Source organism: Meriones unguiculatus (assembly GCF_030254825.1).
Source record: "Meriones unguiculatus strain TT.TT164.6M chromosome 13 unlocalized genomic scaffold, Bangor_MerUng_6.1 Chr13_unordered_Scaffold_51, whole genome shotgun sequence".
NCBI classification, from domain to species: Eukaryota; Metazoa; Chordata; class Mammalia; order Rodentia; family Muridae; genus Meriones; species Meriones unguiculatus.
The window spans coordinates 207771-220884 of NW_026843657.1; the positions used below are offsets into that span (position 1 = coordinate 207771).

Consider the following 13114-nt stretch of genomic DNA (forward strand, 5'->3'; position numbering starts at 1 on the left):
GTCAGTCCTGAAAAATATATATACAATTAATATTATACTGACTGAGCTGATTATGTAGTTACGAATACATATATATATATCCACACACATATACATCTGTGTAACAATTATTAATTAAAAAAGAAGCTATGATTTGAAAAGAGACCAAGTAAGGAAACATGGGAGGATGTGTAATAAGAAATAAAATAGGGAAATAATGAAGTAATTATAAAGCAAAACAGAACAAAAAACTATTTTATTTTTGTACAGTAAAGCCTAATCAAAGTGTAGCCTCTAATACTATGGCAGGCATGAGGGACATACTCATAGGTTATTAGTCACAACCAAAACATCATTAAACAAGGAGAGATGTAGTTTTTCTTTTTTTTCCTTGTTCTGTCTCTTCTGAGTTTCCTGGAGCCTTGGCATAGCAAGGTCCAGTATATTCCATCGTTGGTGAACTCCTCATAGGCTTCCATGTGGGTAAATATGGATTCTCCTGGGACAGGTCTCAACCTAACAGAACAGATATTCAGTGGATAATTACAAGACTGATATCCATACTAAATTTCAAAGGGTGCATAGTTTTAAAACATAGACTCAATTTGCAAGAGAAGTCATTTTCCTTGCCTCTGGCAAAAGCGACATATGGCACTCCACCAACCTGTGATATCAGGATATCAGCCACCAATGCTGGCCTCCAGGTCAACTGAAGGGGAAGTAAAAGTACTTATTATACATCTCAGAACCCACACCTGTATTCCTGTTACTTCCCAAACAAGCCTACACTCTGCTAACTCCCAAAATATTCAAGCAAAATATTTTATAAAGACAGTTTCTTTACTTGTCTGAGCTATCTCCACTTTCCTGTCTTAATATTGTTTCTTTTCTCATAGACAGCTTGGTCACATGAAATTTTTTTTTCTCCCCCCAGGTCTGAAGTTTTCTAGAATCCTCTGAACATTTTTCATCTTTTATCCATAACAAAATTCTTTCCTATAATCATCTAAGATTTGGTGTTTTTTTTTCCTGTTATCCAGATCATTTAAATTGAACATTTAAAATGTATCTGTACTTAAGTGACTATTACTCTGCTAAAAACAAGGAATGTATAGCTTTTAGTTAGAAAACACTTAATGAGAGATACTCTGTAAGTTTCATAATAAAGAAATGTAGTATACACTGGACATATAATGGTCATAGACAAATCATTCAAAATTAGAATGCCTGTCTTTAAAATGATAGTATTTCGGTGACAGTAATAGTCTTTGCCTTCTGCACAGTGTGCAATTTCATTAATATGTGTAATTATATACTTCTAATTAAGATAGCAAAACTCTACCAGACTGTTAGGTTCTTCATGAAGATATTCTGCTGAATAATTATGATTTTAAAAATATAACACATTTGAGTATGGGAAATAAAAACACATCAGAAGGAAATCTCTACAGTGTCACGTGGTAACCAACCCCATTATTTTCAAAATAGTAATAAATACGTGTAAAGAAAGTAATCGGGCTTTCCTAATAGCATAAACTATTTAGGTCCCAGGGAGTGCAATTATCCAAACATGCCAGTCCTGGACCTACTCAACATGCATTTTCAAAGGAATTCTGGTGATTAGATAGAAACAAGCAAAAAACAAACAACACACATACCAAAAATAGCATTCATCAAGAATTTGTGCAAAAGTTCTGGTCCAGCAAAATAGCCATTTTCCTTGCTCCAACAAAAGGGACAAATCGCACTCTATTGACCTGTAGCTCCTATGAGGATATCAACACCCATGGTTGCCTCCAGGTTCCTTGAAGGGAAAGTAAATGGACTTGTTATATATCTCAAAACACACGTCTAGATTCCTGTGCCTTCCCAAAGAGCCTCATCTCTTTCTGCACTATCCTAATTTTCTGCATAGTCTAGAAATACCCTGATTTTTTTTTACACAAATTAATTTATTTATAAATTTCATATCTTCATCCCAGGCCCCGTCCCTTCTCTCTTCACAGTCCCACCATCATTCTTCCCTCCCCCATTCCCTCTTTCTCTTCAGAGAGGCTCACTGTGTGTAACAACCCACCCTGACACATTACATGAGGTAGGACTTCCTCTCTCACTAAGGACAGGCAAGACAGCCCAGCTAGGGGAAAGGAAACTAAGGGCAAGCAACAGAGTCAGAGATAGCCTTCAGTTCAATGTTAGGGGTCCCACATGCTGAGCAAGATGCACATCTGTTACATATGTGTAGGTGGACCTAAGTCCAGCCTGTACATTTATGAAAGCATAGTTTGTCTCTGTCTAAGCTATCTTTACTTTTCTCCTAATATTCTCCATTCTCTTCTAGACAGTCTTGGTCATATCACGTCTGCTTCTTTTTCTCTGTGCTATGAACTCTTCCAGGTGCCTCTGAACATTTTTCCTCTCTGACCCATAATAAAATTATTCCCTGTAATAATGGAGTGGCTACAATTTTAATGGTTTCTCTGTTGTTCTTGCTCATACAGTTGGAATATTTAACATATATATTTTATTAAGTGAATATTACTATGCCTAAGTCATTTCATTTCATTCAAGGAATATGTACTGACAAGCCATAGTTTTTACTTGGGAAGGATTAAAGATCCCTGTGAATTGAACAGTCAAAGAGAGACATCAGCCAAGGTTGTCATCAAATGCATCTGGCAATAATGTAAAGGTATTTTATAAAATATTGCCAATGCAATTTCATTATAAAATTGAAATTAAATGAGTATGTCTGGAAAGTCATTCCTATCTAGTAGAATCAATGTTCACATATTGAGAAATATATGTTTGAAACTAGAAGGTTGTTGAATTTGGGGCTGAAATTTGAGCAGTTTCCAACAAAACTTTGTTGGCACAATGGGTAATACAACTAGATGAAGAGAAAATAATCTCTCATATCTTGGGCATATAGTTTTGAAGGTACATGGCTATCATTCCTTGTAATAACTCAAAGCATTACTCTCTGTCATGATAACTTTGTTTCTTTGGGGGAATGGTACTGATTATTGCTAACAGGAGTAGCTTTTCATGAAAAAAAAAACTGTTAAGAATTAGGTCACAGGTTCTAGAGAACTCAAGACAGAACACTTCCTGAGACCATTAGTCTAGCATGAAAATCATAATGAGCATTTTAAAATACCTTTACATCGGAGCCTGGAATGGAGAACCTTTCACTGGGCAAAAAATTATCCTTTTCTTTCCTGGCACTAACCAAAATGGCTACAGCAGTTTGTAGACAAACCCCTGAAGTGTAAACATTCTGTAGTAGTCAGGGGAAGAAACCACTGTGATGTCAACATTCCAAGGCTCAGGCCATAACTGACAAAGTGACGCATGCATTTCAAATTTTGACTTTAAGACATTGATTTAAAAAAAAAACAATTGAGCCACATGTGTTTTGAAGAAATATTCAAAACTGTGTGTGTGTATGCGTGTGTAATAGATATATGATACAGACAATAGACAAAGAATAGATGTTAGATAGAAGGATAGATAACTATAATGCTATCAGCACAACAATAGGAGGAATACTTATATAGGGTCAAATAGGGGGAATACTTGTACAGGGTCAAATAAAAGGGGAGGACAACCTTCCCTAACAGTGGACTAGGGGAGGGGTGCAGGGGGAGAAGAGGGAAAGAGGGTGGGATCTGAGATGAGGGAGAGGGCCACAGCCACAATATAATTTGAATAACTTGAAATAAATAATAATAATAATAATATTTAAAAGACAGTAATGTAAAAATATCGGGAAATTTATATTCATCTCCAAAGATTATTAATTCCTAATTTTTTAACCTGTTAAAGGCCCAGGTAAAAAAAGGCAGCATGCAAAATCATTAAAACTCTGAAACTTAGAGTCTAACACATGCAAAAATCATAGAATACTTGAAAGATGAATGCGCTTTATTGAGATATGGTCAGAAAGCTTCATGCACAGAGAAGTCAGAAAGCTTAAAGGAGAGGAGTACACATGCTTATGAGTATACAGTAAATTTTATATATTAATCCTAGATACACAAAGAATTGTAACTGAAACATGGGAGATGCTCTGTACATTTAGTAATAAAATATGTAGTATACTTTGGACATATAACAACCATGAACAAACCATTCAAAATTAGAATTACCTGTCTGTATGGTGATTGTATTTGGTGATAGTAATGATTTTAGACTTCTGCAAAGTGTATAATTTCATTAATACATTTAATTATACAGTTCTCTTTAAGATAGCAAAATTCTACCAGACTGTGAGATTCTTCATAAAGATGTTCTGCCAAATAATTATAATTTTAAAAATATGACACATTTGAGTATGGGAAATAAAAACACATCATAAGGAAATCTCTAAAGTGGCATGTGATAACTAAACCCATTACTTTTTAAAAGGACATAATAGGTGGGAATAGTTTAATCAGGCTCTCCTGATTACACTATTTAATTTAAATAATTTAAAAAACAAGTTTAAACTTGTTAGGTCCCACGAAGTGCAATTATCCAAAAATGCTCAACATGCAGTATCAAAGGAATTCTGGTGATTAGAAACAAACAACAACAAAAACAGACAAACAAATAAATACATATACCAAAAACAGTATTCATCCAGAATTAGTGAAATAGTCCTTGTCCAGCAAAATAACCATTTTTCTTGCTGTGACAAAAGGAACATACTGCTCTCTACTGACCTGTGGCTCCTATCAGGATATTAACACCCATGGTGGCTTCCAGGTTGCCTGAAGGGGGAGTAAATGTACTTGTTACACACCTCAAAACACCCATCTAGATTCCTGTGCCTTCCCAAACAGCCTCATCTCTTTCTGCACTATCACAATTTTCTAAATATTCTAGAAATTACCCTGTCTTTCTTTCCACCAATTAATTAATTAATTTCATACCTTCATCACAGGCCCCCATCCCTTCTCTCCTCACAGTCCTACCATCATTATTCACTCCCCCATGACCTCATTCTCTTCAAAGAGGCTCACTATGTGTACCAACCCACCCTGACATATTACATGAGGCAGGACTAAGAGCATCTCGCTAAGGGGAAGGGAATTAAGGGCAAGCATCAGAGTCAGTGAAAGCTCTCAGTCCAATTGTTAAGGGACCCACATGTTGCCCAAGCTGCACACCCGCTACTTAAGTGAGGGGGGCCCTAGGTACAGCCTGTGCATTGATGAAAGCATACTTTGTCTCTATCTAAGCTACCTCTACTTTTCTCCTAATATTCTCTATTTTCTTTGAGACAGTCTTGGTCATATCAAGTCTGCTTCTTTTTCTCTCTGATCTGAATTCTTCCATGTGCCTCTGAACATTTTTCCTCTCTCATCCATAAAAAATTACTCACTGTAATAATGGACCAGATGCTATTTTGCTGGTTTCTCTGCTGTCCCTGCTCATACAGTTTGAATATTTAAAGTATATATTTTATTAAGTGAGTATCACTATGTCCAAGACATGTTACTTTGTTTAAGGAGCCCCGGTCCTAGTGTGGGTGGCTCCTCCTCACATGCTGAGGAGGCCCTAGATGGATGACTCCAGGGTCTGGAGAAAGCAGAGCTCTGTCAGCCCTGGAGACCTTGGCTCTCCGCCACATTGCTGTACTCCCTGGCCTCAGGGCATGGAATCTCTTCCCCCAAGAGCTCACATCACCTCTGGCTACACAGCCTTCCTCCTTTCCTCCCTCCCTCCTTCCTTCCCTCTCTTCCTTTCTTCCCTCCCTCCATTCCTTCCTTTCCTCACTCCTTCCTTCCTTCCGTCCTTCCCTCCTCCCTTCATTCCTCCCTTTCCTCCCCTCCCACTTCTTCTTCCCCCCACTGCCTGGCCTGGCTGGTCTGGAACTCTGTATACCAGGCTGCCTCCAACTCCATGGAGACCAATCTTCATCTGACTCCTGGAATTAAAGACATGTGTCCCTAAGTCTGGACCTTTATTTCAGGATTTATTTATGTCTTTTTTTTTTTTTTTTTTTTTTGAGACAGGGTCTCTCTATGTAGCCCTGGCTGTCCTGGACTTGCTCTGTAGACCAGGCTGGCCCTGAACTCACAGAGATGCCCCTGCCTCCGCCTCCCTGAGTATTGGTGTCACAGGTGTGCTATACCACCCAGCTAATTTATGTATATATGCATGTAAGCATGTATGTATGTATGTATGTTCGTATTTTTGCATACATCACATGTGTGCCTGGTGTCTGTGGAAGGTGGAAGAGCATCAGAGTTCATGGGCATGGTCGTGAGCTGCCAAGGGGGTGTCGGGAACCAAATCCTGAGGCCTAGGCGAGTGCTCTTAACTGCTAAGCCATCACTCCAGGCCCTATACTACTTTTTGTATTATCACACTTGTTGCATGTATGTGTGTGTGTGTGTGTGTTTGTGTGTTGCATGCATGTTCTATCTTCTCGGCTCATTGCATTATTTTATGGTGTGTGTGGGGTAAGGTTCTATCATCTAGCTCAGGCTAGCACCAAGCTCAGAGCAATCCCTCTGCTTCAGCCTCCCAAACCTGGGCATTCCAGGACCGAGCCCATAGCCAACTGTGTAAACTGAGAAGCTGTGTCTGTGCACAGCTGTGTGGGCTGCTGGCTTCAACACGGCACCAAGCTTTCCTTGTGACGAGGGTGGCTAAGAACCACCACCCACCCACCTGCCAGGGACTGTGCTCCCCCTGTCTTAGGGACTCTGGGGCCAGCTCTTCTGCCAGGCACTGTGGCAAAGTGGCTCAGTGGATAGTGCATGCATGGCCCGGGCTGCACCCCAGTGCTGCCAACTGCCACTGGAGAGACATACCTTGAAATCCCAGATCATCATGGCCCCATTGATGCCAGTGGTGTATAATTTGCGACTGTCCTGCTGGTCCACCTTGTAAATGGACACCTGGCTAAAAGAAGAGCGAGACCATGAGGTTGGTGGAGGGAGTGAGGCCATTGCCCCAAGCCCCGCACCGAAAGATGGCTGGGGGTGCACTAGGCTCCAGATTCCTCAGGGCCACACGACAAGACCCTGTCCTAGAGTGGGAGGGCTCACTCACCCGGGATGTGGCCCAGGGGGTAGGCCCGAGACTACATCAGGCCCTGGCCAGGTCCCCAAAGACACATACACTGGCTACTGGTGCTTGCATGGAGACCTACCTATCTGAAGGTGGAGGCCAGAAGGCTACAAGTTCAAGGTCAGGGGGCTGCAGGGATGGGTCAGAGGTTGAGAGTGCTGGCTGCTATTCCAGAGGTCTTGAATTCGAGTCCCAGGACTCACACGGTGGCTCATAGCCATCTGGTGCAGAGGAGAGGGAGAGGGAAAAGGAGGGAGAGAAAGAGAGAGGGAGGGAGAGGGATGGAGAGAGAGAGGAAGGGAGAGAGAAAGAGGAGGGAGAAGGAGGAGGAAGGAGGGGAAGGTAGAGGGAGAGAGAAGAGGAATGGAGAAGTAAGGAAAAGGCGAGGGAGAGGGATACAGGAGAGAGGAGAGCGAGGAAGGGGGAAGGAGAGGGAGGGGAAGGCGGCAGGAGGAAGACAGGGAAGGAGGGAGGAAGGAGAAAAGGCCACAGCCTCAGCATGGGGCTGGTAGGGACAGAACAGGGCTCAGCAGATGCAGACACAAAGAACTACTTTTTCCTTCCAAGCTCAAAAGTGACCGGAGCATGGCTGAAGCCAACCAGTCCTCAACAAGGCCTCTGAAAGCAGCCTGCCTGGGCAGCCACAGCCTTCCTGGCTTTTGAAATCGGCCTTCAGGAGTTCCAGGTTCCATCCCAACCCACAACCCCAAAGGAAACAAACAAATAGGGAGACTCCCTACAGAGCCTTCACCCCAAGATGCCTGCAGAACTGGGCAGACAGGGGATACCCGGGTGAGCCAACCCATCTGCAGAGCTTCCAGAGAGACTCCTCCTCCTCCTCAGATGCCAGCCTGGCTGTGTGGAGGCCCCAGCACAGCCGGTGAGAAGAGCCTTTACACACTCACAATCATTTCAGGTTGTTATTAGTTCGTTAAGCTGTGTTTTTGGTATATAGGTCAGTAAACGACTATGAGAATCTGTTCTCTCCCTTCTCCGTGTGGGCTCTGGACAGCACATGCGCCTTGTTTGACTGGCACAGGCAGTGGCACCCTGCAAGTGGGCACACTGTGTGCGGGAAACTGTGTGTGGGGGAGGGTGTGCGGAGCATATCCTGGGACTGGCACAGGCAGGTGGCACCCTGAGAAGGGGCACACTACAGGAGACTATGTGCAGGGGACTGTGTGAGGGGAGCACCCTGGGAATGGCACAAGCGGGTGGCACGCAGCTAGGGTGCCCACTGCGGGGAAGTGTGTGCGTGGGAGGGTGTGTGAGGCAAGTCCTGGGCCCAGCACAGGAGGCATCCCAGGAGGGGCACACACTCACCTCGGCCACGATGCTCTTCTCTGAGGACAAACTGAGCAGTGGCAGAAATTCTGTCTTCAGACTCGACACACTGCACAGGGGAAACACGCATCACACATGGTTCTCCTCCTTTGTGAAGCGCACACTGAGGACCAAACTTGGGCAGTGCCACCTTCATGTGAGGGTCCTACCCTGCAGACCAGGCTGGCCTCAAAGGCATGATCCCTTTGCCTCGGCTCCCCGGATGCTGGGATTGTGGGCCTGCACTACCGTGCCTGGCTTGGAAAAGTGTATTCATGTGGAAGGGTGAAAGCTTGACACCAAGGTCTTTGGCTTGACCTCCGTGGTTGGCTCCTTGACCTCCCCTACCACCACCAAGGGAGGAGCAGTCTTGCCAAGCCAGAGGAGGACACTGTAGCCAGTCCTGATGAGACCTGATAGACTAGGGTCATATGGAAGGGGGGGGGGGGACACTTCCCCTAGCAGTGGACTGGGGGAGGAGCAGGGAGGAGATGAGGGAGGAAGGGATGATGGGGAGGGAGGGATGACGGGAAGGGAGGGTGGCAGGGATGATGGGGAGGGAGGAAGGGATGATGGGGAGGGAGGGAGAAATGTGCGGAGGGAAGGAGGGATGATGTGGGAGGGAGGGAGGATTGGTGGGGAGAAAGGGAGGGATGACAGGGAGGGAGGGAGAGATGATGGGAGGAATGACAAGGGGAGGGAGGGAGCTGCAGCTGGGTTACAAATAAACTATAGCTAATATAAAAATAGAAATTTAATTTAAAAACAAAACAAAATGCAAACAACCAAAAAACAAAATAAAAGCTTGACACCAGCAAAGCTGTCGCAGAGCACAGTTCTGCCATGGTGACCCTTTCATAAGAGAACTAGTAGAGTCAGCACGGGGAGGACCACATCCATACTGTCCACGCCACTGCATCCTCACAGGGTGGCCAGGAGGAGGCCATAACCCAGGCACATTCCTAGGCTGCCCATGGGAGGGCAAGTGCCAAGCTGCCTGAAAGCGGACTCTGGGCTTCTTCCCTTGCCACCGAGCCACCTTCACCGCAGTCTGGTGAAAAAGCACCATTCAGACTCTTCCTGAAGACCTGGGGTGGCACGAAGACAGGAGAAAGATGGCCCCTGTCTTGTTTGGGGTGGTGTCAGGGGAAGGAGCTGAGGGTGTGCATGTGCTGGGTGGTGGCAGCAGCTTCAGCTCTGGTTTTCTGGGACAAAGACCAGGCTGGCCTTGAACTTCTGAGCCTCCTGCTTCTGCATCCTGGGCCACCACGCTCTGTCTCATCTCCCTGGGGGCTGGTGGGGACCACAGATGTGAGGAGACATTCAGGCATCTGAGGTGCCATCCTCCCAGCTCCCAGACATCATCTTCATGAGGGCGGCTTGGACCAGGCCTGCTGTCTACAAGTGCTGCCGGAAGGGTGGGCGTGGGTTACTGACCCCCAGTGAGACCCAGCTGCTCTATCCTGGGAGCTGTATACACTCCCCCTAGCTGCAGTGCTCTAGGTTACTGTGTCCAGAGTGACTGTGGCCAGCTGTATACACTTCCCCCAGCTGCCAAGGAGAGTCAGCATGTCCAGATCGGTAGCTGTCCACCCTTCCCCTCGCTGCCGTGTAGGGCCAGCATGTACAGATCGTTAACTGTACCCCCCAACCCTCCCCTCAGCCAGGCGAGGACTCACTGAACACTCTTGGAGGTGTCAGCCACAGACACTGTGCTGTCGCAGGCGGCTCCCACTGGCCGAGCAGCTGACACTGTGCACCCAGCCACCAGTGCAGCTGCTTTAGTGCTGGGTTTACAGGTGTGCAGCACCTACCGGGCTTCTGCAGTGCTGGGGGAAGGTAACCAGCTCAGCAAGTTCTCTACCTGCTGAGCCACATCTCAGCCCCAGCTCCTTTTCTAAATGAAGAAGCTCTCTTTATCACCCAGCTGCTCACATGGTACTGTACTTTGCAAATAAAGGAGCCCAAAGGGTACCTGGCAGTGCTGAGCAATAGGCAGTACCCATTTATCCTCACCTGGATTTGAAGTCACATGACCCTGCAGCCAGCAAAATGTTGTTGGAGTGCCAGCCCAACCTGAGGACTGTGGAGCGAATCAGCTTCTTAATGTGCTTGCTCACCCACCTAAGGAAGGAGAAAACCTAGTTTACACTGTCTTCACAGACAAAAACAGCATCATTTGCCAAGACGCCCCATAAACCCCCTCCAAATAAAACTGATCTATATGTTTATAAAAACCATTTCAATTCTGAAATCTACTAGCAAAGTTAGCTACATTTACAGAGATAAGTCATATAGGCACTTTTAATGTTGTAAGGCTGCCCTTTGACTTAGGCTTGAGTATTTTCATGGGCTCCCTACAGTTCACAGCTGCTCCTGCTGAAGGCTGGCTTGCTCTCCGTCAGGGAAGAGCTTCCTATACAGAGTTCAGGCTGGCCTCTGATTTGCTGTGAACCCCACACTGCTCTTAAAGTCAAGCTAGAATTACAGGCCTGTGCACCACACTGGCCTGAGGGCTGACGTACAGCTCATGTTTAGGGACTACATTTGCGACCACAGTAAGGTCCAGTCCACTAACAACCTCTCTGCAAACACATAGAATCAACTGCTCCAAGGCAGTCAGGAGGAAATGCTTCCTACATGAATTAAGAAGAGTGGGGGGCTGGAAAAGGAAGGATGGAGATGAAGGGATGAAGGAGGAGGTAGAGGGAGAAAGAAAGGGAAGGGGGATTAGCATGGCTCACCAGTTGTTTTCAGACTCAAAGTAGCAGACTGAGGAGATGAGCCAGCCTCCACTCCCCACAGCAAACTTGTTATCCAAAGAGGACTACTTCACAAAAGTGGCACAGTTGATCCTGAGCAAGGGCAGGGGTGGTGGCAACCTCAAGGTTGTCACTTTTCCAAAGCCCCTCCTCCTTGGCCCTGCAGAGAACTTATGAGGTGGCCGTGCACCTGGCTCTCCACTTCTCCAAAGCCCTTCCTCCTTGGGTGCACAAGGGACGCAAGAGGTGGCTGTGTGCCCTGACTCTCCTGGAGCACCCTGGGGCTGTGGCGGTGGCAGAACAGCATCTTTAGGTGGTTTCTCTTCCCTTTCGAAGTCCATCCCCAGGGGGACGGGGGGCGCGCCTTGTACCCAGGCCTGCGCAGGCTTGGTCTCCTCCTTGTAGTCCTCTTACTGCTTTGGGATCAGGTTAGGTTTCAGGCAGCTTGGTTCTCCAGGCCTGAAACGAGAGAATGTGAGCAGAGAGAGAATGGGCCCAGCCCGGGACTCCAATGTCAGTGTTAGGACCCAAGGTCTCGGTGGGGTCAGGGGGTCAATCTATAAGAACTGTTCCCCTGAGCGCTTAGGGAGAGGGAGGTGGGGGGGATGGGAACTGGGGGATACTGGGAAGAAGAGGGGTTCCAGAGGCAGGACAGGAACTGGGGTATTCTGGGAAGGACGCTTTATCACAGCATCCAGGAGGAGACCCTGGCTCACCAGAGCCATGCGGACCTCAGGGCGTCAGAGAGGAGCCTCACTCACCCGGCACGGTCGTGCTCCCTTAGTCCTCCGCGCTCTCTTTGCACGAGCCGTTCTGGGGATCCACAGCCAGCTGCTGCCATTCTCCCTGGGTTGGACATTCAGCCTCGGCCTTGAAAGTCGGGGTGCCCTGGAGGGGCGCAAGACCTCAGTTAGTACTCGCTTTCTCTGCTGAGTAGCAAGGAGCTGGTGAGCCGAGTGGCAGGGTAACAAAGCGACCCACGTCACTTCGACTGGACTCAGGGACCCCTGAAACACGGCTTCGGGACTAGCCTGAGCTAGCCAGCATCTCCCGGCAGCTTTGACTAAGCTGAATGTGCGGAATGGAGACAAGGGGAGCGCCGGTGTCCACCTCCTCCTCACCGCTAATTGGGAAACAAGGGGACCAGCCCCACCCCTGCTGCACCTTCCTGGGCCTGGACTGTGGCTCTTGTTCTACCCTGACACCCCAAAATAAGCCCTTCCCTCTCGGAGCCCTTAACACAGCGGCGGGAAGAGTCATTCGCCTACGGTCTCGGGGTTTGGGGGGGTCCTCACCTGCGGGGAGGCCGGATGCAGGGAGCGCGCCCAGGCCGCCGCCTCCTCCCCGCTCTCGGGGCGCCGGTGGCGCAGCCGGCGCGGGAGGAGGCTGAGGAACTGCTCGAGGACCAGCAGCTCCAGCATCTGCTCCTTGGAGCGCCGCTCGGGCCGCGGCCAGCGGCGGCACAGCTCCCGCCGGCGGCTCAGCGCCTCCTCCGGGCCGGACACGTCCCCGGAGCGCAGCCGCCCGAAGCGTCCCCGGGGTCCTTCTCTTCCTCCTCCGCTTCTGCTTTCAACGCCAGCACCACCGCGCAGGCCGCCGCCAACGCTGCCTCCGGGGCCCCGAGACCCCGATGAGATTCCCGGAAAGCAGGGCTCACGGGCACCGTCTCCTCCAAAGCACAGCCACCACAGCTCACTACCCCGGCCAGCGCGCCAGCGGGAGAAAAACAAACCAGGCCGGAAGTGCGTCATCAACCCACGCCTACTCCGGACAGAGGGATACAGAAGCCGGGCCTGTCATGGGTCTCTCCATGTGCATCTCTGCCTCCCAGCGTTTATAATGCTGGAAAAAGCGCGCATGGGATTCTGGGATTTGTAAGCGACTCAGTGTCCACGGTCCAGCAACGGACAGGGAAGGAATCAAACTCGGGACTACGAGCAATCCCAGAATGCATCGCGCCACGTGGACGTCATTTTTGTAGTTCT

The 13114-nt window shown here is 47.7% G+C and overlaps 1 protein-coding gene and 1 long non-coding RNA gene across 2 annotated transcripts; both read right to left on the reverse strand.

The window, feature by feature from the left end:
* Positions 1-216: 216 nt before the first annotated feature.
* On the reverse strand, positions 217-8361 carry LOC132651370 (uncharacterized). The gene is made up of 6 exons (XR_009589074.1): positions 7127-8361; positions 6786-6876; positions 4686-4733; positions 1638-1783; positions 644-688; positions 217-495 (listed from the first exon to the last, which is right to left on the reverse strand). It is a non-coding gene; the product is annotated as an uncharacterized LOC132651370 (long non-coding RNA).
* A 3185-nt stretch (positions 8362-11546) lies between these two features.
* LOC132651369 (zinc finger protein 394-like) lies at positions 11547-12944 on the reverse strand. Its single transcript, XM_060376600.1, has 3 exons — positions 12425-12944; positions 11891-12017; positions 11547-11588 (listed from the first exon to the last, which is right to left on the reverse strand). Exons 1-2 carry the CDS (start codon positions 12878-12880, stop codon positions 11910-11912), a joined length of 564 nt encoding a protein of 187 aa, XP_060232583.1. The 5' UTR covers positions 12881-12944; the 3' UTR covers positions 11547-11588; positions 11891-11909.
* Between the last annotated feature and the right edge of the window lie 170 nt (positions 12945-13114).